General features: G+C 42.5%; 1 protein-coding gene across 1 annotated transcript; it reads right to left on the bottom strand.

Moving 5' to 3' along the window:
* Positions 1-3,965, bottom strand: LOC124666126 (protein RICE SALT SENSITIVE 3-like). The gene is made up of 7 exons (XM_047203481.1): positions 3,560-3,965; positions 3,368-3,418; positions 3,144-3,272; positions 1,972-2,077; positions 1,217-1,258; positions 1,064-1,120; positions 1-937 (listed from the first exon to the last, which is right to left on the bottom strand). Exons 1-7 carry the CDS (start codon positions 3,709-3,711, stop codon positions 119-121), a joined length of 1,356 nt encoding a protein of 451 aa, XP_047059437.1. The 5' UTR covers positions 3,712-3,965; the 3' UTR covers positions 1-118.
* Between the last annotated feature and the right edge of the window lie 23,118 nt (positions 3,966-27,083).

Raw genomic sequence — 27,083 nt, 5'->3', positions numbered from 1 at the left:
TGATTCTAAAAAAGAGCTTAAACGACATAGCTTCGAGAAAATACAAAAGTGGGGAACAAGAAAACATAAAGTCCGGCCGTACACTTTGTTGCAAGGATGATCGATGCATGCATGCATGCTACTCCAAGAAAGTCTCCATTAGGTCCGAGTAGACGCTGCCCTCGTGCGGCACTCTGTACTCCATCCCTTGCTGCTGCTGCTGCTGCTGCTGCGGCGGCGGCGCTGGCCCCGTCGAGGCCGACACCGACGGGGACGTCGAGGTGGACGAGCTCATCCGCGCCGGCAAGGTGAAGCTCCTCTTGAACTTGGCGCTCTGGGCGCTGTCCATCCTTCTTGCCTTGTTCGAGTTGCTCTCCAGGCTCAGGTACTCCTCCACGTTCTCGGCCCCTCCGTGCCCGGTCTGCGCGTCCTGCCCTGCTGGCTTCCCGTGCTCATCCGCGCCGCCACCACCGCCGCCGCCTTCGAACAAAAGCTTCGCGTCATCTGACCGACCAGTGAGCGCGGTGAAGAACGACAGCCCGTTGGGCCACTTGAGCTCCCCGTCGGGCGCCTCCCCTGGCGCCATGTGCTGGTGCTGGTGCTGGTGCTCATCCATGTGGGGCGGCTTGCCGTGGTGCGACGGCGGGAGGTGGTACATGTGGCTGTCATCCTTGTTACCGGGGTAAAGCGGCATCGGCGACCGCGCGGACGGGTGGAACGCCGCCGGTCCTGGCGGGAACAGGGGCGACGCGCCGGAGTGGGTGAGCTGCGGCTGGCCCGGCCAGTTGAAGAGCTGCGGCGGCGCCCGTGACGGCGGCGGCTGCTTGATCGGGAAAGACGGCGCCGGCGAGGTGCCCCGGGAGGAGGAGAAGAGCTGGGACAGGAAGAAGCCCGACTGGTAACCCAGCGACTCGAACATGTGTCGCATCCGCAGCACGAAGTGCAGATCCTCCGGTATCTGCGCGTGCACAGTGGTACGCCATGCTTAATCGTTGACACGTAGGTCCATCTCGGCGTGCTTGACCAAGACGACAAAATAGCACTGTAGTAAAGGGAAAAAGTTTGAAGCATATGGTGCACTTACGATCTTGCAAGAGCCCAGCTGCAGGAGGCCATGGCCAGCTTGAATAACAGCTATGGTCTGCAAATTAATCAAGCTCAACTAGTTTATGAACACTAATTATTAGCTAATAGACTAAGTAAAATATGAACAGTAGAGATGGGGGTGGGGCATTGCCTGGATGCCCGAGGCAAACTGGTCAGTCCATTCTGTAGGAAGCTGCAAAAGAAAAGGCGGAGAGGGATTTGTGTAAGTGCACAAGAATAAAGGTTAGCCATGACTATGACATGGCGTTAGTTCTTGTTGACAGCCACACATGCTGCTGAAGTGCAGCTCAATCTCATTCTGAGCATCCAATTCTCTCTTCTTTTTGGGGACATATATTTTTTAGTGGAGCTAGCAGATTTGATGCACAGGTTGCAAACTTCCCAAAGATATTGATCTCTTTTCTGATTTTATGCATGTACATTTTTCCTGAATTAATTGAGTAATTTAGGGACTTAAAAACTACCACTGTCTACGGTTATAGCAAGTACTTTCGCCGTTCACGAATAAGTGTACTTGCCTTTGTCCTAAGTCAAATTTAATAAATTTCACTAACTACATGACACTAAATTAGTATCACTAGATTCATTTTCAAATTTAATTTGTAACATTTCGATTTGATGTAATATATGTTGCTACATTTATCTATAAATTGGTCAAATTAAAAATATAAATGATTTAGCCCACAACCGAGACATATACTTATTTGTGGACGGATGAAGTAGGTAGTGATGTTGTTTCTTGTTTGCAAGTGATCAATGTGGCGTAATGGTGCTAACTGAGCAGGTCTCCCCCAAATTAAATTAAGCAGGGAGGGAGTCATGGAGTGCAGAAAGAGAAAGAAGGGGTGGGGGCAAGGCAGAGAGACAGTAGATGATGGTACGTACGGCATCAAAAGAGCTCTGCCAGTAGTTGGCTATGTTTGGCTCGCATTCAGAAGGTTCCTTGAAGACCCATTTGTGACATTTATCAGATGCCACCTTTCCCATCAGCCTGCAACGACCCGTCCAAATCAAATCGACTTAGCACATCATGCTCGAAAGCATATCAGGAAGAGAACAAAGTGAAAGAGACCATAATGCACACAACCCGGTGAGGCTCTCACATTCTCGCTCTCTTTCTCTGTTAGTGCACTGTATATTACTAGTTACACAGAACAAAAGAAGCTTAATGAACATGTATTGCAATCGCCCACACGCTCACCCAGACCAGCAAGTTCGTTTTCTGATGCAGAGATTGCAAATGTCCGAACCCTACTGAAGTACTGAACAGTCCTACACTCCTAGTACTGTGTACCGTTTGCTTGTCCGTGTAGCATCAGCTGCTGCTAGTTTTCAGATAAACTAAGCTCCCAATTAACCCACTGACGGGCCGGGATTGTTTATGCGTAACGAGGCACCGCCCCACTTGACCGAACGTGCGGCACGTGACAGCGCCCGTCCTTGGTCCAAGCCAAAAGACACGACTTAAATCGCTGTTAATCTATGCGTTTTACCCACTGACTCCTGTGGCCTGAACCACGGCCCGGCATAATCACCGTCGCCTCCACGCATGGTCTGAACCCGCTGCCTCCGCCCAGCGTCAGAACAGACCACACAAACCAAAATTAAATTAAAACCGGAGGTTAAATTAGGCGCTGTAGGTACAAGTGTGTCAGTAAAAAAAGATGAAGAGAGTACCAGACGCTAATTAATAAAACTGAAAAGCTGAGCGCGGTAGATACAGAACAAAGTGAAAAGATGAAAGCGAACGCACCCATCCCATCCCATCTCCTTTCCTTCCTCCTACCCTTGGTCGTCTCTCTCGCCCTCACCATCTCGTTCGTCGTAATGGCGGCTAAGCCAAAATCGAGTGACTAATGAAAGAACTGTTGGGCGTCCTAGTCGAAGAACAGGGGACATGACAAGAGCTCGCACGAAAATCCGCGGGGCTAACTAGAGCAAGGTATACTGTAGTAGCTACTAGGGAGGGTGACATGACAGCGGGTAGCTGCTGCTGCGTGCGACGACGACGACCGGGGAAAAAAAACTGCACACGACTGCACCTACCCAGTACCCACCCTTCTCCGTAGTTGTAGAGCTGGATGGACATCTTGCTGAAGGCCTTGCGCACCGGGTCCTCGCCGTCCATGTCCTCCAGGCACTCCGCCACACGCGGCCGGCAGAACCCGTCCTCCCACATCAGCATCCTGCACGCGACCACGGCCACCGGAGTATTCGTTAGCACTTGTAGTCCGATCAGTACCAATCAATCAGTGAGCAAGAAGAGGAAAGCTTTACTTACAGGCTGCCGTTGTCGTCGCCGATCTTGCACCCGTTGCCGCCGCGGCACCGCCTAGCAGGAGCAAAGGAATAGACAGGATTATTAAGCGTTAGCCGTACTGCCGGCCGCCGGATTGCTGGTGGCGTGTCGCTTTCATGGTTACGGCGGCGGAGAGGTATGTAAAAACATGGAGGAGGAAAGGAGGAAGCATACGGGCGAGGACGGATGGTCCAGAAGACGGAGTAGGTCCAGTCCGAGTTGAGGCAGACGTTGCGGAGCGCCTCGTGCAGCGCCATCATCCCCGCCGCCTCTTTGCTCCGCGCGTGATCCCCTCCGCCCCCTCCTGCCGCCCCCGAGCCCACCATTTCTATTCCCCTTCTCTCTTCTTCACCGTCACCGGGGCGGCGTAGGTAAAAACCCTTCTCTTCTGGTAGCTATCTATCTATCTATCTATGTGGGAGGAGCTCGGGGAGGCTAGACAGGCAGGTACTAGGGTGTGCCTTCAACCTAGCTACCCGGCCGGGCCTCTTTTTGATCACTTCTTGGGTTTTTCTCTCTCTCAGAAAAGAGAGACCGAGACCTGAGAGCAAGCTCAGCTAGAGCTATACCTTCCTCCCAGGCTCAGGCTGAGGCTCTCGGCAGCCTTCCTTGGCCTGTCCCTCTCTAATTGCTGTTTTTAACTTGGGCAGGGGGAGGGTAAATCGAAAGGCGCTGCCTTCCGCCCTCTCTGCCGGAGTAGTCACTGCGGTCGCTCACAGCACCCTATGTTTTCTCTGCCCGCCATGGCAGCGCCAAAAAGTAAAAGCGGCTCTGCCGGGTCCCCCATACCCTTCTATGACCAGCTTTATTTTTCGCTCTCCCCCGTACCGTTTCCATGGAGGCATGGAGCTGCCGTTGTAAGCTGGGACGACTCGGAATTTTTGTTTCTTCCCCAAAAGTATTGTGTTTCAAAGAGTACTTGTTGGGTCCTTAGAAATTTGTTGCCAAAATGTGTGGGCAAACCCTCGACAAATTATGTGAAACTATAGGTTAGAACATAGGTGTGGATTTTGTACACCCATACATACACACACATGCATCGAGATTTCCGCTCAACGTTATAGATGGAACAATAGCTTTCTCTCTTCTTCTTTTACCAGAATCTCAAAGCAAAGCGGATGATGACGAAAACACTTATATTTATGTCTGTAGGTAGAAAAGTATTTCGTTAGAACATAACATCGAAAAAAAGAATATCAATGTGGGCATTTAATTCATTTCCTAGAACATTGGATAGCTGTTATCTTTTCATTGACGCAAGAATCGACGTGGATGCGACGATGGTGGAGCCAGGCATGGGCCAATGTAAAGTGGCAATAACATAAGGGGCGAGCATGGGCCGAGGAGGAGGCAATGACGACGAGTGACACCGACTTTGGAGTTGAGGATATCCGTTTGGGTCGCAATGAGAGTGGGTTAGGGGTGATGCAAGGAAAAAAAAGCCAGCCCAAATTAGTGTTGGGGTCATCTTTGTTTTGTCGGTATCATTATTTACGATACTCCGACCAAGAAAGTCCATAAATCCCTCTCGTTAATTAATTAATACACCAATAGTTTCACATGAAGAGAATAGAGAGAGAAAGAAAACATGCATTGAAGGATATAAAACAATAAATGAGAGAGGCCTTATAATATCTATATAAAACAAATCTCCTATGCCTTGTACTCCCTCCGGTCCGGTTTAACAGGCACGCACGTAGTTCAAAAAATTACTTTGACCATTATTTTAGTTAATAAAATATATAATATATGTTACAAAAATTATATCATTGAAAACCTTATTTGAATATGATTCTAATGGTATAAATTTTGTAGATATATAATTTATATTTCATTGACCAATTCAACGGTCAAACTTTATCTTAAATTGCGTGCGCGCCTGTTAAACCGATCCGGAGGAAGTAGTCCCTAAGGGGGGAGTAATGATTAATGGTTCTCACCCAATTTACCAAGAATTTTCAACATTCATCCATGTTAATGACCCCATTAATTGTACCAACCAGTGCGGTACAACACTAGCGCATACGAAGGAACTCATGCCTCCTCAGGCTAAGACTGCTCATAGTGGGGAGTAACTTAGACTAGTAACATATGACATGTTGCTAGTCTAGGTTACTACCTTCATAGTGGGTAGTAACTTATATGTGGTGTCATGCATTGTGTCATTTATTATGTTGTAGACTCATTTTGCCTTGGGGTGTGTGATGTTATGGTAACATAGCTAGTTACCACCTCACTCTCTTTCTTCATTTATTTGCATGCCATGTCACCAAAATGCCTTGAGATGTGTGATGTTACTAGCTATGTTACTCCCACTATGAGCAGTCTAATGGAACGAGGGTGGTGGCATGACCAGCAACAGTGGTCCCTAAGCCAATCCAAGACCGTAACACCCTGGAGAATAGGACCTCGGGAGGGTAGATATCGGATGTGTGCACTTGCATAGCATGCATCTCTAAAATACGAGATTTTTTTCGAAATTTTATCTTTAAGAACCGAAGTGACCAAGTTTAAGCTCTATTATCAAGGTTGACCTAAGTCAAGTACTAGGATTTGAAATTCAAATTTCCACATGACCTTTGAACATTTTAAAATGTGTGGTAAAGTAAAACATGAAAACCTAAACTTGTTTGCAATTAGTGATTAGCATTGTGTGATAATAACTTGAAACCAATTGAACACATTTTAAAAAAATGAATTCAAAATTGAGGTTTGAACAAGTCAAACTGGAATTCAAATATTTTAAAAACATATGTATTTAATTCAAATATTCCTAAAATCTATCTGAAAAATATCTATACATCTCCAATCTCATATTCATCTCATGTCATCATATAAAAATAATAATAGAAATTTAATTTTTTAAATTTGAATTTAAATAATAAGGACCATATTCAAACATTCACAGTGAAATAAACAAATATGTCAATGATACAAATTCAAGATAAAAATCTTCAAAAATTATATTCTCTATCAATATCCAATAATTATAAATTCAATTAAAAATTGTAATCATCCAAAAATGGAAATCCAGAGAAACCCTTAAATACGATCTAAGAAAATAAAAAGGAAACCGTAGGATAAACCCTAACTAGCTAACCTATCTCCACTACCATCTACACCAACTCCACTTAATTCTCTTACTCAACACCATCACAGCAACACCATTAGCACCCATCTCCATCTCATTATTTCGATCAAGACCACATGCTCTTGATCGCCACTTTGATTTCCATGGCCTGCACACACGCAGCACATACCCTTTTGGTTGTGTTAAAATGTTGGCCGGGTTCACTACTAGTGATTCCATTTTGAGAAGAGTCTTGGGCAACCCTTACACTGAAGATGACCACAATCTCCATTGGTGACGACAAGATGGCGCAATTTTGGCACTTGCCTTGGTTTCGTGGGGTTAAACCTGTCGTGTTGTCCCGCAAAATACACTCATTAGTATAAATTGTATTACATGGCTTAATTTCATATATATGCAAAGTGTACTATTTGAAAACGAAACTGCCCAGCTTGCATCCCTAGTGATCAATATTCCAATTTGGTTCTCCGCGAGGGGTATTAAAGGTGGCAAGCAATCGCGGACCAAAATTGGAGTGGGTTCACCTTGGTGGAGAATTTCATAAGCAGGGGAACTTCTTTCTTATCTTGTCAAAGAAACTATACCTCAAACAACAAACTGATCATGTCCCTCACATAGAGCACTGAAAAAATCCTTACAACTTATTTCAAGTTACAGTAGTTGTTCTTCCAATTCATGATACTATCTCTCTCTGTAATGCATCCCTTCGTTCTCGTGATAGAGATAGGTGTTTAGAGTTTTCATGCCTCCCTCCCGCGCCACCGCTGATCTGCCTAGCCTCCTGAGCCTTAGGGCCATGGAGGCGCGTTGGATCATGGTCTTTGTCAGCAGGAGGGCTCCACATTTTGTTTTTTTAGTATGTTCGGGGTTTGTGTCCTACTAAAAAATATGTGGTTGTGGCGATAGAACGGTCCACCTAAAACTTCAAATCAAAAGCATGACATGCGGCCAGGAATGTGCACCTTATACATGTAAAAAACAGTAATTTAGAAAAAGATCAAACAAATTTAAATCTTTTTGGAATCAAAGATGATAATGTATTGTACTCATGTAAGAAGATTCAGCATGGAATAACTTTCATTATTTCCTGCATCAAAGAAACGAACTTGAACCTTTCAGACAAGTACTTTTCTCGCTATATTTGTCATAAACGTTTTTAGTTTGCCCTTAAGTCAAATGGAATTATTTCTTAACCAAACATTTTTATGCAAGTACATTACTTGAGCATCTTTGGTTTCCAAGAAAATTCGGATTTTTATGTACTAATTGTTTTTGACACATATAGGATGGTTTGACAGCCTCAAGTGTCCTCTCTGAAACGTCACGATCTCACGAATCCATCTGTGGGATAGGGCGGGCAGACCCTATAGTAGCCGATCTTTAGCCTTTGCTAGCGTTTGCTGCTTGTAGTGGGATCATTCTTTCTGCCCTATAAGCTTTAACTGTTGCGTAAATTACACTTTGGATCACATATTATTACAACGGTTTCACCCTACATATTTAAAATAGACATTGTTGTACTTTTGCTTCAACGATTGCACTTTGCACAAGTGAAATCCAAAGAAATATACCGTTTTGACCTAGGTTAGGCCCTTGAGAGGAAAATCAACCAACTCGCCCAACTCTCTCTATACATATCAGGTCTAGTTCATGCTATGAGCAATAGAAAACTGAAGGAGGACAACCAACCATTAGTTGGATGGTTAGAAAAGCTACTGTCCACTAGAGATGAAATATCAGGTAGGACGACATGTGTATTTTGTATGTGAAATGTGCAAAAACAAAAACAAAAACCAGTGCGAGATGATGTTCTTGTCAATAATGATACGACTACACAATGATTTCATTAATCTTGAAGCCACGTGACTCCGGTCCTCATGCAATGTGCCTGTCTGAATATGTACATGTGACTATGCATGCGTATATGTTTTTACTCTAGTTTTTTTTTTTTTTACGAAACAAAAACTTTACCTTTTGTATTGATAAAGAAGGAGCAAACATACAGGCTTAGGCCAACCAAAAAAAGAAAACAACATAAGTATGTTGTTATTTTTATCAGGTGTTTAACTCCCGCCAGGATCTTGTTCTTGATCTCCTCCTTGATCTTTTGCACGACTGTCATAGGCATGTTTGCCTTGTTGAAAACCCTCATGTTTCTTTCCTTCCATAGTTCCTATGTTATCAGGGTGACCCTCATATTTCTTTCCTTCCATAGTTTCAATGTTATCTGGGTGACGGGAGATTGCAGGCCTTGAGGGCAGGCAGTTATCGACCTCGTGATGGGATGGCAATATTTAAGAATAGTTTCGTGACCCGATCCCAAATCCAAAAATAAAGGTGGGCACGAGAGCCAGATGGCCACCTAATGCCAAACCCTCTTGGAGTATTGACAGTCAAAAACAATGTGTCTTGCAGTTTCCTGGCTGGTATTTGCAGAGCTGATAGGTACGTTGATGTGGCAATCGGCCGTTTGTAAGGAGGTCTGATGTCCAGAGCCTAGTCTAGATTGTTAGCCAACCGAAAAAAAGGTGAAGCCCATGCCTTCCAAATTATGTTCTTGAAGAAGCATGGAATTGATCCCATGAGCTAGGCCGCGTAAGATGATTCAGTGGAATAGGTGCCGCTAAGAGTGAGGGTCCATGAAATGGTGTCGTCGATTCCTGGCGTGAGGAGATGTCTTGTAGCAAACCCATGAGGGTGAACTACTGGGACATGTGCTCCACCGTGATGCTCCACCGTGAAGTTGTTGCTAAAAAATGTATGCAACCCATTTGTCATTGTCAAGCGCCTCATGAACACATCTTCTTCTTTTTTATTTTGGAGACCTAAAAAATCTTTGGCACGATGGATGGAGGGTGTCACCATTGAGCCAAAACTAGACCAAGCGGAATTATGGTCATCACCAGCAGACACCTTTGTTACAACATGGAAGAGGGTCTTGTCAGTTACATAATTTGAAGTTTTGAGGCCACCCATAGCTTCTCCGGAGCCACCCATCCGAACCAAAGCCAGCCTAGTCGTAGCACATTACCTCAACCACCAAGGTTCTTGGGTCGATATACCTTTTTTTCAGGGTACCTTACAGTTTGCTCCACTGACAGAGGTGCTGCAAGCCCAAAGCATAAATACCCTTATTTTGTTGAAAGCCTTTAGGGTGGCCTTGTCAACCTTGAGTGCAGTTAGAAGGAAGATGGGCAGAACCATCAAAGCATATTTTGCCAGAGCTGAACGGCTCGCCCAGTTTAGAAACTTGGTTTTCCAAGGTTTGAGATCGATGAAGTTATTTGGTCCAAAGTCTTTGCATTTTACTTTTACATGATGAGGTAATTTAATCCACTCACCCTCTCAGGGCATGACTGGTCGCTCGTAGGGTTTTCCTTCACCTAGAGAACTTAGCTCCATGGAACAAGTGTGTTGAAATGCAACCTCTAATCCACATTGTGCAATTTGTTTGGTTGCTAACAATTCCTAACGGGCATCGTTGGTGAAGCCAAGTCTCCATTGTTTGGTTGCCTAGAAATTGTGTTTCGTGGAATGCATGGCCGTTTGATTACATCATGTTTCCCGAATACGGTAACCGCGCATACTTTTAATGAGCTTAGCAAGTTAGCAGAGAATGCCCACAAGGTGTTTGACGCAATAGCAAATGATACGCCGAAAACTTTATATGACATAATCAACAATGCTAACATAGTTCTAGTAGAGAATCAAAGTTCTAGTAGTGGATTATTGCACGATGCGTTCCCGAACAACTGCTCGTGATGCAACACAAGTTCATCAACCGAGGGGTTACATAAATACCACCTCGCAAAATATCCATACTTGGAATCAGTTCAGATCAAACCTAGCTACTCCCAAAATATGCATCATGGACGTGATGTTCATCTTCAGAACCAGAACAAGCACGACAACAAGTATCCAATGCTCGGCTTAGAAGTAATACTTCCCTGGGATGGTAGTAAACCAGGCCATCCTGTCTGCAGGAGTGATGACGGCAGAGAGTTGTATCAAGGAAGTATATTCCCCACAAGGGCGACTCGAGGGTTTATATCGAACTCTCGGGGAAGTGGATAGAAAAGTATTTCCCTTCTCTCTTATTCCCGCAATCCTGCAAGTAAGTAAATGCCTTGTGTCCCCAACTCCGCTGTGTGGTTGTCAAGCACAAGGTTTCGCGTAATTAAATAACACAAGTAGTAAACTAATCTAGATAAAATAACTTAGTAAAAATGGTAAAGAGATTGATTGTTTTGGATCCAAATAACAAAAGTAAATATTTTTTATTTTCGGAATAAAATAGTGCAGTTAATAGAAAACAATGTAAATGCGAGATAAAGGTGTTTCTTATCATAAAATGTGAACCATGGTTCATGGGTTCACTTGACTATTCTCTCGTAAAACTGTGGTGGATAAAAAGCAATTCATCAGTTAGATATGAAGGTACAAATCATATTATATGTAAGATCATAATTAATATGCGCATCACGTCCTAACATAGAGATTATCTCTTGTGCTTCACAAGAATGAAATTTCATCAATCTTGTATTAAGAATTAACAGAGCATAGCAATAAATATTTTAACATGAAGTTTGAATATCAAATATGCTACCTTGAACAAACAAGATCACCATTACTATCACCTGATGAACATAGCACATGCATTCACTTTATCCCTAGTGAGGTAGCAAAAGAAAGGAAAAGCCATAATAGCTATTGAACATATTGTCACTATGCAATTACTAAAACCTTGCTACCCCATCTAACACACACATCGCCCCACACACGTTCTTGCATAGATGTTGGATCAGAACATAAACTTAAGAACGGGGTACATAATATGCATTTATCAACACATCTCACAAATATAATACGATCAGATCTCATATAACAATATCATAGAACAAAGATCCACCACATAGGTATTACAAATATGACCATAATCATGATAGGCAGTTCATATGGCATTAAGTACTATGAAGAACATGAGAGAAATAGATCAAGCTACTGCCACAAACCCGTAGTCCATAGGTGGATGATAACCCACAAGTATAGGGGATCGCAACAGTCTTCGAGGGAAGTAAAACCCAAATTTATTGATTCGACACAAGGGGAGGTAAAGAATACTTATAAGCCTTAACAACTGAGTTGTCAATTCAGCTGCACCTGGAAAAGCACTAGTAACGGGGGTGATGTGAAAGCAGCAGTAATATGAGAGCAATAGTAACGAGTAACACGAGCATCGATAATAATGAATACGCAGGCAATGACACCAGAAAATAGTTGATACTACTTCCAATGTCATATAGGAACGAGTATATGATGATGAGAGATGGACCGGGGTTCCCAGCTATCTTCACTAGTGGTAACTCTCCAATAACAAATGACAAGTGTTGGGTGAACAAATTACAGTTGGGCAATTGATAGGATTGAAATAGCATTAAGAAAGAAATTCAAAATTATTAATCATGTAGGCATGTTTTCCATATATAATCATACGTGCTCGCAATGAGAAACTTGCATAACATCTTTTGTCCTACCAGCCGGTGGCAGCCGGGTCTCAAGGGAATCTACTGGTAATTAAGGTACTCCTTTTAATAGAGCACCGGAGCAAAGCATTAACACTTGGTGAAAACATGTGATCTCATACCTAAGCCATCCCCTCCAGTTATCCCAGTTGCTGTCACTCGGGGCCTCGGGTTCCGGACATAGACATGTGCAAACAACTTGTAGATACAATCTAAGCAATAATTATAGAGCTTAAATCTAAGATCATGCCACTCGTGCACTAGTGACAAGCATTAAACACAACAAGATTGCAGCAACAATAACTTCACAAACTTTATAGATAGACTGATCATAATGTAACAATTCATCGGATCCCACCAAACACAACACCGATTACATCAGATGGATCTCAATCATGTAAGGCAGACTCATGAGATCATTGTATTGAAGTACATGGGAGAGAGAGTACCAACTAGCTACTGCTAGAACCCGTAGTCCATGGGGGAACTACTCACGGAGCATGATGGAGGCGGTGGCGTCGATGGAGATGGCTTCCGGGGGCACTTCCCCGTCCCGGCGGCGTGCCGTAACAGAGATTATGTCCCCCGAAACGGAGTTTCGCGATGGCGGTGGCGCGCCTGGAGTCTTTCTGGAATATGATTGATTGTTCTAGGGTTTTTACGTCGCGAGGGATTTTATAGGCGAAGATGCGGCGCAAGGGGGTGCCTGGGGGGCCCACACCACACCTAGGCGTGCCCCCCTCCTAGGCCGCGCCGCCCTGTGGTCTGGAGGCCCTGGGCCTCTGATACATCTCCGACGTATCAATAATTTCTTATGTTCCATGCCACATTATTGATGATAACTACATGTTTTATGCATACTTTGTGTCATATTTATGCATTTTCCGGCACTAACCTATTAACGAGATGCCGAAGAGCCAGTTGTTGTTTTCTGCTGTTTTTGGTTTCAGAAATCCTAGTAAGGAAATATTCTCGGAATTGGACGAAATCAACGCCTAGGGGCCTATTTTGCCACGAAGCTTCCAAAAGACCGAAGAGGAGACGAAGTGGGGCCATGGGGCGCTGCCACAGTAGGGCGGCGCGGCCCAAGGGGGCCCGCGCAGCCCTAGCGTGGGGGGCCCCCGTGACGCCTCCTGACCTGCCCTTCCGCCTACATATAGTCTTCGTCGCGAAACCCCCAGTACCGAGAGCCACGATACGGAAAACCTTCCAGAGACGCCGCCGCCGCCAATCCCATCTCGGGGGATTCAGGAGATCGCCTCCGGCACCCCGCCGGAGAGGGGAATCATCTCCCGGAGGACTCTTCACCGCCATGGTCGCCTCCGGAGTGATGTGTGAGTAGTTCACCCCTGGACTATGGGTCCATAGCGGTAGCTAGATGGTTGTCTTCTCCTCATTGTGCTATCATTGTCGGATCTTGTGAGCTGCCTAACATGATCAAGATCATCTATTTGTAATGCTACATGTTGCGTTTGTTGGGATCCGATGAATATGGAATACTATGTTATGTTGATTATCAATCTATCATATATGTGTTGTTTATGATCTTGCATGCTCTCCGTTATTAGTAGAGGCTCTGGCCAAGTCGTTACTTGTAACTCCAAGAGGGAGTATTTATGCTCGATAGTGGGTTCATAGCTCCATTAAATCTGGGACAGTGACAGAAAGTTCTAAGGTTGTGGATGTGTTGTTGCCACTAGGGATAAAATATTGATGCTATGTCCGAGGATGTAGTTATTGATTACATTACGCACCATACTTAATGCAATTGTCTATTGTTTGCAACTTAATACTGGAAGGGGTTCGGATGATAACCTGAAGGTGGAATTTTTAGGCATAGATGCATGTCGGATAGCGGTCTATGTACTTTGTCGTAATGCCCAATTAAATCTCACTATACTCATCATATCATGTATGTGCATGGTCATGCCCTCTCTATTTGTCAATTGCCCAACCGTAATTTGTTCACCCAACATGCTATTTATCTTATGGGAGAGACACCTCTAGTGAACTGTGGACCCCGGTCCATTCTTTTACATCGAATACAATCTACTGCAATACTTGTTCTACTGTTTTCTGCAAACAATCATCATCCACACTATCTGTACTAATAAAACGGCAAAGCGACCGTGGTACGTCACGCTTTATTTCATTGAAGCCCCTGACGTCTCGGTGAATTAACCCGCACTGCAACAATATCCCGTGCAGACCGAGCGAATCGTCCATTGACGGATTGACCGCTGCTGGTAAGCGGATCCGGGCTGCCGCGATCTCAGCCGGCAGGGAATCCGTGACGGTGAACTGATGTATAGCTGCAGTTCGTTCCTTTCTTCATAATCCACATGACAAATAGAAATGAAATTATTCGTACAATATTGTGATATAGTTTAACACAAATAGAAATTAAATTATTCATACATTAATTCATTAAATCATGCATTGTTGGCCGATCCTCTCCTCGTCCACAAATGCGTAGCCAGATCTACCTAAAGTTAAGCATGAACACCTGCATCTCGTCGTCGCTGCCATCGCAGCAATCCGACAAACACCTTGCGGGCGGGGCTGTTGTGCGGCGCTGGCGGCGACTTTGTTCCGGTCGAAACAGCAGCCGCCGGTCGAGGGGGTAGAGGCGGTGTCGATGGACGGTGGTTCCTGGACAGGCGGCTGTGTCTATTGCAAGCAAGGGCACGACATCAACGGTGGGGATGGCGATCTAGAGGGGTGTGAGTCGGCTCAAGCGTGGGTGGGAGGTGGGAAAAGCGGTGCGACTGGCTGCCAGGCGGAGCCCACGCGCGGTTTCTGACGTGCCGCAAGGCGTTGGCGTTCGATCCGCACCCTCGATGAAGGGGCCGGCAGGGGGTTGCCGGCGCTTTTATTGTGCTCGAAAACGCACCGACGCTTTTTGGGACACGCCGGTGTGAGTCCATTTTAGCCGTCGGCCCCCAAAAAGCTATGGGGGCTGCTATGGAGCGCCCCGGTAGAGATGCTCTTAGTACTTCAACTGGTACTGTTTTATAAAGATTTGGAAGAAAAAATGGGAGTCCCACCGATGAAATTCACCTTCGTGACTTCTTAATACTTTTGTGTAAGCTTAATAGAGCAATTTACTGTTCAAATAAAGATGGAATTGCATCATGTATATTATCTTTTATTTGACAATATTATTTGCACAAACAGAGCTAGATATACATGTATTTTCTACCCCGTAGCGAAGCACGGGCAGTTAGCTAGTACATCTAATCCTTTGTTACAGCAAGCCGGTGAGATTGACAACCTCACTGTTTCGTTGGGGCAAAGTACTTTGGTTGTGTTGTGCAGGTTCCACGTTGGCGCCGGAATCCCTGGTGTTGCGCCGCACTACATCTCGCCGCCATCAACCTTCAACGTGCTTCTTGGCTCCTACTGGTTCGATAAACCTTGGTTTCTTACTGAGGGAAAACTTGCCGCTGTACGCATCACACCTTCCTCTTGGGGTTCCCAACGGTCGCGTGCTGTACGCGTATCAAGACTGTTTTCTGGCGCCGTTGCCGGGGATCTGAAGAAAAGTTACACCACAAAGATCTCTAACTCCCACGTCAACTACACGCCAGCAACTGTTTTCTGGCGCCGTTGCCGGGGAGACCAAGACACGCTGCAAGGGGAGTCTCCACAATCCAATCTCTTACTTTGCTTTTGTCTTGCTTTATTTTATTTACTACTTTGTTTGCTGCACTAAAACAAAACACAAAAAAATTAGTTGCTAGTTTTACTTTATTTGCTATCTTGTTTGCCATATCAAAAACACAAAAAAATTAGTTACTTGCATTTACTTTATATAGTTTGCTTTATTTACTATTGCTAAAATGAGTAATCCTGAAGTTGAAGTTCGTTCGTTTAAACAACAAGGTGTAGAATGTTTAAAAGATGCTTGGTACAGAATTAGTGATGCCCATAATAGGTGCACTAAGAAACACTCCACCACTATCCTACTCAGGAATTTTTATGTTGGTATCTCTAGCTGGAATAGGTATGTTCTTGATTGTCTCGCGGGAGGAAACTTCCTAGGCGCTCCCGCTTTAGAAGCTAGTTGCATTATTGAGAGTTTATTTGGAATACCACCTGTTAATGAAGTTAAAATTGAAACCTCTCTTGAAGATGTCATGAAAAAGTTGGAAACCATAGAGCAAAATCTTCCAAGTATTGATACTACTTTGGGAGCATTACTTGATAGCACTGATAAACTTGATAAATCTCTAGGTGGAATTAATGAGAGAATCGCCATCTTAGAATCTTGTGCTATTCACGATAATCAAACCCAAAGGATTAGCGAACTTGAAGAGGCTATGGGAACATTGGGTTCAACCTTTTCATCTATAAGGTTTAGAGAGAAAGCTTATGTGGGTAAGGAGCAAAAGTTCATGTATGTCTCTAAGGGGCCTAAACCAAAAAGCTATTATAGGCCTAAAATTGATAAAGCTCTTAAAACCACTATAGATAAGGGAGCATATAAGATACCCAATGGGACAAATTGTGAAAATTATGATGTTGATGCTTCGTCTCTTGATAATACTTGATACACACTTTCTGCGCCTAGCTGAAAGGCGTTAAAGAAAAGCGCTTATGGGAGACAACCCATGTTTTTACTACAGTACTTTTATTTTATATTTGAGTCTTGGAAGTTGTTACTACTGTAGCAACCTCTCCTTATCTTAGTTTTGTTGCATTGTTGTGCCAAGTAAAGTCGTTGATAGCAAGGTTGATACTAGATTTGGATTACTGCGCGTGAAACAGATTTCTTTGTCTGTCACGAATCTGGACCTAATTCTCGTAGGTAACTCAGAAAATTATGCCAATTTACGTGAGTGATCCTCAGATATGTACGCAACTTTCATTCAATTTGAGCATTTTCATTTGAGCAAGTCTGGTGCCTCTTAGAAATTCGTCTTTACGAACTGTTCTGTTTTGACAGATTCTGCCTTTTATTTCGCATTGCCTGTTTTGCTATGCTCGATGGATTTTTCGATTCCATTAACTTTCAGTAGCTTTGTGCAATGTCCAGAAGTGTAAAGAATGATTATGTCACCTCTGAACATGTAAATTTTGATTGTGCACTAACCCTCTAATGAGTTATTTTGAGTTTGGTGTGGAGGAAGTTTTCAAGGATCAAGAGAGGAGGATGATACAATATGATCAAGGAGAGTGAAAGCTCTAAGCTTGGGGATGCCCCGGTGGTTCACCCCTGCATATTTCAAGAAGACTCAAGCGTCTAAGCTTGGGGATGCCTTGGGCATCCCCTTCTTCATCGACAATATTATCAGGTTCCTCTAGTGAAACTATATTTTTATTCCATCACATCTTATGCACTTTGCTTGGAGCGTCGGTTTGTTTTTGTTTTTATTTTTGTTTGAATAAAATGGATCCTAGCATTCTTTGTGTGGGAGAGAGACACGCTCCGCTGTTGCATATGGACAAATATGTCCTTAGGCTTTACTCATAATATTCATGGCGAAGGTTGAATCTTCTTCGTTAAATTGTTATATGGTTGGAAATGGGAAATGCTACATGTAGTAATTCTAAAATGTCTTGGATAATTTGATACTTGGCAATTGTTGTGCTCATGTTTAAGCTCTTGCATCATATACTTTGCACCTATTAATGAAGAAATACATAGAGCTTGCTAAAATTTGGTTTGCATAATTGGTCTCTCTAAAGTCTAGATAATTTCTAGTAAAGAGTTTGAACAACAAGGAAGACGGTGTAGAGTCTTATAATGTTTACAATATGTCTTTTATGTGAGTTTTGCTTGCACCGGTTCATCCTTGTGTTTGTTTCAAATAACCTTGCTAGCCTAAAAACTTGTATCGAGAGGGAATACTTCTCATGCATCCAAAATCCTTGAGCCAACCACTATGCCATTTGTGTCCACCATACCTACCTACTACATGGTATTTCTCCGCCATTCCAAAGTAAATTGCTTGAGTGCTACCTTTAAAATTTCTATCCTCTACCTTTACAATATATAGCTCATGGGACAAATAGCCTAAAAACTATTGTGGTATTGAATATGTACTTATGCACTTTATCTCTTATTAAGTTGCTTGTTGTGCGATAACCATGTTCCTGGGGACGCCATCAACTACTCTTTATTGAATATCATGTGAGTTGCTATGCATGTCTGTCTTGTCTGAAGTAAGGGAGATTTACCACTCATTTAATGGTTAGAGCATGCATAATGTTAGAGAAGAACATTGGGCCGCTAACTAAAGCCATGATCCATGGTGGAAGTTTCAGTTTTGGACAAATATCCTCAATCTCATATGAGAAAATTAATTGTTAAATGCTTATGCATTAAAGAGGAGTCCATTATCTGTTGTCTATGTTGTCCCGGTATGGATGTCTAAGTTGAGAATAATCAAAAGCGAGAAATCCAATGCGAGCTTTCTCCTTAGACCTTTGTACGAGGCGGCATAGAGGTACCCCTTTGTGACACTTGGTTAAAACATGTGTATTGCGATGACAATCCCGTGATCCGAGCTAATTAGGACAAGGTGCGGGCACTATTAGTATACTATGCATGAGGCTTGCAACTTGTAAGATATAATTTACATGATACATATGCTTTATTACTACCGTTGACAAAATTGTTTCTTGTTTTCAAAACCAAAGCTCTAGCACAAATATAGCGATCAATGCTTCCTCTGCGAAGGGCCTTTCTTTTACTTTTATGTTGAGTCAGTTCACCTATTTCTCTCCACCTCAAGAAGCAAACACTTGTGTGAACTGTGCATTGATTCCTACATACTTGCATATTGCACTTGTTATATTACTTTGCATTGACAATATCCATGAGATATACATGTTACAAGTTGAAAGCAACCGCTGGAACTTAATCTTCCTTTGAGTTGCTTCAATACCTCTACTTTGATTTATTGCTTTATGAGTTAACTCTTATGCAAGACTTATTGATGCTTGTCTTAAAAGTACTATTCATGAAAAGTCTTTGCTTTATGATTCATTTGTTTACTCATGTCATTCACCATTGTTTTGATCGCTGCATTCATTACATATGCTTACAATAGTATGATCAAGGTTATGATGGCATGTCACTCCAGAAATTATCTTTGTTATCGTTTACCTGCTCGGGACGAGCAGAAACAAAGCTTGGGGATGCTGATACGTCTCCGACGTATCGATAATTTCTTATGTTCCATGCCACATTATTGATGATACCTACATGTTTTATGCATACTTTATGTCATATTTATGCATTTTCCGGCACTAACCTATTAACGAGATGCCGAAGAGCCGATTCTTTGTTTTACTGCTATTTTTGGTTTCGAAATCCTAGTAAGGAAATATTCTCGGAATTGGACGAAATCAACGCCCGGGGGCCTATTTTGCCACGAAGCTTCCGAGAAGACCGAAGAGGAGACGAAGTGGGGCCACGGGGCGCCGCCACGTGAGGGCGGCGCGGCCCAAGGGGGCCCGCGCGGCCCTAGCGTGTGGGGCCCCCGTGACGCCTCCCGACCTGCCCTTCCGCCTACATATAGTCTTCGTCGCGAAACCCCCGATCACGAGAGCCACGATACGGAAAACCTTCCAGAGACGCCGTCGCCGCCAATCCCATCTCGGGGGATTCAAGAGATCGCCTCTGGCACCCTGCCGGAGAGGGGAATCATCTCCCGGAGGACTCTTCACCGCCATGGTCGCCTCCGGAGTGATGTGTGAGTAGTTCACCCCTGGACTATGGGTCCATAGCAGTAGCTAGATGGTTGTCTTCTCCTCATTGTGCTATCATTGTCGGATCTTGTGAGCTGCCTAACATGATCAAGATCATCTATTTGTAATGCTACATGTTGCGTTTGTTGGGATCCGATGAATATGGAATACTATGTTATGTTGATTATCAATCTATCATATATGTGTTGTTTATGATCTTGCATGCTCTCCGTTATTAGTAGAGGCTCTGGCCAAGTTGTTACTTGTAACTCCAAGAGGGAGTATTTATGCTCGATAGTGGGTTCATGCCTCCATTAAATGCGGGACGATGACAGAAAGTTCTAAGGTTGTGGATGTCTTGTTGCCACTAGGGATAAAATATTGATGCTATGTCCGAGGATGTAATTATTGATTACATTACGCACCATACTTAATGCAATTGTCTCGTTGTTTGCAACTTAATATCTGGAAGGGGTTCGGATGATAACTCTGAAGGTGGACTTTTTAGGCATAGATGCATGCTGGATAGCGGTCTATGTACTTTGTCGTAATGTCCAATTAAATCTCACTATACTCATCATATCATGTATGTGCATGGTCATGCCCTCTCTATTTGTCAATTGCCCAACTGTAATTTGTTCACCCAACATGCTATTTATCTTATGGGAGAGACACCTCTAGTGAACTGTGGACCCCGGTCCATTCTTTTACATCGAATACAATCTCTCGCAATACTTGTTCTCTCGTTTTTCTGCAAATAATCATCATCCACACTATACATCTAATCCTTTGTTACAGCAAGCCGGTGAGATTGACAACATCACTGTTTCGTTGCGGCAAAGTACTTTGGTTGTGTTGTGCAGGTTCCACGTTGGCGCCGGAATCCCTGTTGTTGCGCCGCACTACATCTTGCCGCCATCAACCTTCAACGTGCTTCTTGGCTCCTACTGGTTCGATAAACCTTGGTTTCTTACTGAGGGAAAACTTGCCGCTGTACGCATCACACCTTCCTCTTGGGGTTCCCAACGGTCGCGTGATGTACGCGTATCAAGACTGTTTTCTGGCGCCGTTGCCGGGGATCTGAAGAAAAGTTACACCACAAAGATCTCTAACTCCCACGTCAACTACACGCCAGCAGCCTCCTCTCCGTCTCTCCTTCGGTGTTCTGGTCCGTCCCGGTAAAATAAGATATTTGGCTTTTGTTTCGTCGAATTCCGAGGATATTGCCCGAACAGCCTTTCTGGAACCAAAAACAGCAGAAAACAGGAACTGACACCTCGGCATCTTCTTAATAGGTTAGCCTGCATAAAATCATTATAAAGTGTGAGCAAAACATGTAGGTATTATCATAAAACTAGCATGGAACATCAGAAATTATAGATACGTTGGAGACGTATCAAGCATCCCCAAGATTAGTTCCTACTCACCCTCGAGTAGGTAAACGATAAAAAGAATAATTTCTGAAGTGACATGCTACTTACATAATCTTGATCATACTATTGTAAAGCATATGAGATGAATGAAGTGACTCAATGCAATGATCTATAGTTTGCTAACAAATAGATAACATATAGCAAAACTTTTCATGAATAGTACTTTCAAGACAAGCATCAAAAAGTCTTGCATAAGAGTTAACTCATAAAGCAATAGATTCAAAGTATAAGGCATTGAAGCAACACAAAGGATGATTAAGTTTCAGCAATTGTTTTCAACTTTCAACATGCATATCTCATGGATAATTGTCAACACAAAGTAAAATAATAAGTGCAATAAGCAAGTATGTAAGGATCAATGCACAGTTGACACAAGTGTTTTCTTCTAAGATGGAAGGAAGTAGGTAAACTGACTCAACATAAAGTAAAAGAAAGGCCCTTCGCAGAGGGAAGCAGGGATTAAATCATGTGCTAGAGCTTTTTAAGTTTTGAAATCATATAGAGAGCATAAATGTAAATTTTTGAGAGGTGTTTGTTATTGTCAACGAATGGTAGTGGGCACTCTAACCCCCTCATCAAACAGACTTTCAAAGAGCGGCTCTCATGAAGGACGTTATCTCTACCAGCAAGGTAGATCATCCCTATTCTCTTTTGTTTATGCATGTACTTTAGTTTTATTTATGGATGACACTCCCAACCTTTTGCTTTCACAAGCCATGGCTAACCGAATCCTCGGGTACCTTCCAACATTTCACATACCATGAAGGAGTGTCTATTTGCAAAATTAAGTTGCTTACTGATGAATCAGGGCAAAACATGTGAAGAGAATTATTAGTGAAGGTTAATTAATTGGGGCTGGAACCCCGTTGCCAGCTCTTTTTGCAAAATTATTGGATAAGAGGATGAAGCCACTAGTCCATTGGTGAAAGTCTGCCCAACAAAATTGAAAGATAAAACAACACATACTTCCTCATGAGCTATAAAACATTGACACAAATAAGAGATAATAACTTTTGAATTGTTCAAAGGTAGCACATGAAGTATTTACTTGGAATGGCAGAGAAATACCACATAGTAGGTAGTTATGGTGGACACACATGGCATAGGTTTTGGCTCAAGGTTTTGGATGCACGAGAAGCATTCCCTCTCAGTACAAGGCTTTGGCTAGCAAGGTTGTTTGAAGCAAACACAAGTATGAACCGTTACAGCAAAACATACATAAGAACATATTGAAAGCATTATAAAACTCTACACTGTCTTCCTTGTTGCTCAAACACTTTTACTAGAAAATATCTAGACCTTAGAGAGACAATTCATGCAAACCAAATTTCAACAAGCTCTACGGTAGTTCTCCACTAATAGGTTTAAACTACATGGTGCAAGAGCTTAAACATGATCTTCTTGAGAGCTCAAAACAATTGCCAAGTATAAAATTATTCAAGACAATATGAAGCATTTTCTGTTTCCAACAAATAACAATAAGTGCAGTAGCTTCCAACTTTTGCCATTGAACATTAAAAGTAAGAGCGAAGAACACTAGTGTTCATATAAAAATCTGAGCGTGTCTCTCTCCCACACAAGGATTGCTAGGATCCGAATTTATTCAAACACAAACAAAAATAAAACCACACAAACGCTCCAAGTAAAGCACATAAGATGTGACCGAATAAAAATATAGTTTCACTAGAGGTGACCTGATAAGTTGTTGATGAAGAAGGGGATGCCTTGGGCATCCCCAAGCTTAAACGCTTGAGTCTTCTTGAAATATGCAGGGATGAACCACGGGGGCATCCCCAAGCTTAGACTTTTCACTCTTCTTGATCATATATCATCCTCCTCTCTTGACCCTTGAAAACTTCTACCACACCAAACTTCTCATAAATTTCATTAGAGGGGTTAGTACTCAAAAAACTTTAATCCACTTTAGTCCTGTAGTGATACATTGCAAGAACTCAATAAAACATTAGCTATAGCTCTCCACGTCTAGAAAGTCTTGCTTAAAGTCCACAAGAGACAATGCAAAAAAAAAAACAGAGACAGAATCTATCAAAACAGAACAGCCAGTAAACATGATTTTTTTCGAGGTACTTCCGTTGCTCAAATCAGAAAACTCAAAACTAATGAAAGTTGCGTACATATCTGAGGAACACGCATGAAAATTGGCAGAATTTTTAGGTTCTCCTACAGAGAGACCTACTCAAATTCGTGACAGCTAAAAATCTGTTTCTGCGCAGAAATCCAAATCTAGTATCAACCTTCTATTAGAGACTTTACTTGGCACAACAATGCAATAAAATAAAGATAAGGAGAGGTTGCTACAGTAGCAACAACTTCCAAGACACAACAAAACAGTAGCAAAATAAAAACATGGGTTATCTCCCAAGAAATGCTTTCTTTATAGCCATTAAGATGGGCTCAGCAATTTTAATGATGCTCTTGCAAGAAATAAGAGTTGAAACAAAAGAGAGCATCAAAAGCAAGTAAGAAACACATTTAAGTCTAACCCACTTCCTATGCATAGGAATCTTGTACACAAATAAATTCATGAAGAACAAAGTGACAAGCATAGGAAGATAAAACAAGAGTAACTTCAAAAGTTTCAGCATATAGAGAGGTGTTTTAGTACCATGCAAATTTCTACAACCATATTTTCCTCTCTCATAATAATTTTCAGTGGCTTTATGAATAAACTCAACAATATAACTATCACATAAAGCATGTTTTTCATGATCCATAAACACATAATTTTTACCAAGCTCAAAAATAGTGGGATTAAAACTTTCAAACCCACTTTTATCAATAATATAACAAGATGATTGATCAATCTCAAAAGATATGGGGCTCCTAGATAAAGTCAAGCCTTATCCAATCCCATTTTCATTAGTAGTACAATTAATATTATCAAGTAACATAGGACCATCATCTAGAGCTTTATCATAAACATTTGCCAAGCAAAAATCTTTAGTATCATGCATTTTGATATCAGGCACAAACAAAGCATTATCATAAGATTTATCAAAATAGCATGGATTATCATAGATAACAGTAGCATAATTATTCTCACAAGTTTTACTCATAGGGAATATTTCAAGAGAATCCACAGGAACATAACATTCATCCTCCTTTGGTAAACATGGAGGACAATCAAATAGTGTAAGAGATAAAGAGTTACTCTCATTAGAAGGTTGGCATGGGTAGCTAATCCATTCTTTCTCCTTTTGTTCATCACTCTCCTCCTCTTTTTCATCCAATGATTTTTCAGGTTCATCAATTTCCTCCTCTTTTTCATCCAATGAGCTTTCAGGTTCATCAATTTCCTTTTTCACAGGTTCCTGCAAATTGTGAGTGCATTCTTGTGCATTAATGAGTCTCTCTTTATAATCAATGATATAAGGATTATCACTGTAACTTTCTATGCAAAAATTAAGGATAGAAGAGGCATAATCTTTAAGGTCCTTACAAGCAACACAAGTTTCATAATTTTTAGACATGAAGGATTCTATCTCAGAGGCTCCCATAAATAAAACAAATTGTTCTACCTCTTCGAACCCAAAATGAATATAGTTATTCCAATTGTAGTTCATAATTAAAACTTCTTCGCTAAAGCCACATTGGAATTTAAGATGTTTAGTATCCTGTTTAGAGCAACAGTTTATATCATGGCGTTTAAGCAAGATTTTAGCAATTATATTCAAATTTTTTTAACAGCACTCATGACTTCACCCTTTCTTGATTCTCTATAATTATTATATAATTCTATAAGCTCCAACATGGTTATGGGTTCTTCCATAACAACAGTTTTTAATTTTTCGTTTTTTCAAATTTTTATGGATTTTTGGGTATATAAGAAAAATAAAACAAGACAAAAACAAACTAGACAAAAGTAAACTAAGCAAAATAATACTAGACAGAAATAAACTAAGCACAAATAAACTAGACAAAAGTAAACTAAGCAAAACAAAATAAAATAAAATAAAAACAGAGAGAGGTAGAGTGTACTCCCCAGGTGAACTTATGAGTAGAGGTATGCCTCCCCGGCAACGGCGCCAGAAAATAGTCTTGATAACCCACAAGTATAGGGGATCGCAACAGTCTTCTAGGGAAGTAAAACCCAAATTTATTGATTCCACACAAGGAGAGGTAAAGAATACTTATAAGCCTTAACAATTGAGTTGTCAATTCAGCTGCACCTGGAAAAACACTAGTAACAGGGGTGATGTGAAAGCAGCAGTAATATGAGAGCAATAGTAACGATAACACAACAGCGATACTTGATAACACAGAGGTAATGACACCAGAAAATAGTTGATACTACTTCCAATGTCATATATGAACGAGTATATGATGATGAGAGATGGACCGGGGTTCCCAGCTATCTTCACTAGTGGTAACTCTTCGATAACAAGTGACAAGTGTTGGGTGAACAAATTACAGTTGGGCAATTGATAGGATTGAAATAGCATTAAGACAGAACATCAAGATTATTAATCATGTAGGCATGTTTTCCATATATAGTCATACGTGCTCACATTGAGAAACTTGCATAACATCTTTTGTCCTACCAGCCGGTGGCAGTCGGGCCTCAAGGAAATCTACTGGTAATTAAGGTACTCCTTTTAATAGAGCACCGGAGCAAAGCATTAACACTTGGTGAAAACATGTGATCTCATACCTAAGCCATCCCCTCCAGTTATCCCAGTTGTTGTTACTCTGGGGCCTCGGGTTCCGGACATAGACATGTGCAAACAACTTGTAGATACAATCTAAGCAATAATTATAGAGCTTAAATCTAAGATCATGCCACTCGTGCACTAGTGACAAGCATTAAACACAACAAGATTGCAGCAACAATAACTTTACAAACTTTATAGATAGACTGATCATAATGTAACAATTTATCGGATCCCAACAAACACAACACCGATTACATCAGATGGATCTCAATCATGTAAGCCAGCTCATGAGTTTATTGTATTGAAGTACATGGGAGAGAGAGTACCAACTAGATACTGCTAGAACCCGTAGTCCATGGGGGAACTACTCACAGAGCATGATGGAGGCAGTGGCGTCGATATAGATGGCTTCCGGGGGCACTTCCCCGTCCCGGCGGCGTGCCGGAACAGAGATTCTGTCCCCCGAAACGGAGTTTCGCGATGGCGGCGGCGCCCCTGGAGTCTTTCTGGAATATGATTGATTGTTCTAGGGTTTTTACGTCGTGAGAGATTTTATAGGCGAAGAGGCGGCGCAAGGGGTGCCTGGGGGCCCACACCACACCTGGGCGCCCCCCCTCCTAGGCCGCGCCGCCCTGTGGTCTGGAGGCCCTGGGCCTCCTCTCCGTCTCTCTTTCGGTGTTCTGGTCCGTCCCGGTAAAATAAGATGTTTGGCTTTTGTTTCGTCGAATTCCGAGGATATTACCCGAACAGCCTTTCTGGAACCAAAAACAGCAGAAAAGAGGAACTGGCACCTCGGCATCTTGTTAATAGGTTAGTCCCGGAAAATGCATAAAATCATTATAAAGTGTGAGCAAAACATGTAGGTATTATCATAAAACTAGCATGGAACATCAGAAATTATAGATACGTTGGAGACGTATCAGTGGACTACTCCCTATTGGTCATGGTGATGATGATGAAGACGTTGGAGAAGGTGGAGATCTCTCCGGCGGTGATCCCGGCGGAGTTTCCCCCTCCAATCTTCTCTGTAGCAGCCTCCGTTTTGGTGTTTCTATCTTTCTGCGGCGCTCTCCTCCCGAGAACTCTTCGAGGTCATATATATAGTCATTTTTAGGGCAAAATACGTCGGTGGGTGAAAGTATCAGGGAAATCAGACGATCGAGGTGCGAACAGATGTGGGTGGCACGACCAGGAAGTTGGGCCCGCCACCTGTCGTCGTTCACTCCTCGGGCCTCTCCAGGTGTGCTCCAAAAGTCCATTATGTTCTTCCCGATGAAAAAA

Source organism: Lolium rigidum, chromosome 6 (genome assembly GCF_022539505.1).
Source record: "Lolium rigidum isolate FL_2022 chromosome 6, APGP_CSIRO_Lrig_0.1, whole genome shotgun sequence".
NCBI classification, from domain to species: Eukaryota; Viridiplantae; Streptophyta; class Magnoliopsida; order Poales; family Poaceae; genus Lolium; species Lolium rigidum.
This window is presented reverse-complemented; position numbering and strand designations above follow the sequence as displayed.

Bases quoted from the DNA above. Each gene is read 5' to 3' on its own strand.
- LOC124666126 (XM_047203481.1), bottom strand. From the start codon at position 3,711: ATGGTGGGCTCGGGGGCGGCAGGAGGGGGCGGAGGGGATCACGCGCGG. The intron at 3,419-3,559 runs GTATGCTTCCTC...TGCTCCTGCTAG, and splicing joins TGGACCATCCGTCCTCGCCC to GCGGTGCCGCGGCGGCAACG. The intron at 3,273-3,367 runs GTAAGTAAAGCT...GGTCGCGTGCAG, and splicing joins GGCGACGACAACGGCAGCCT to GATGCTGATGTGGGAGGACG.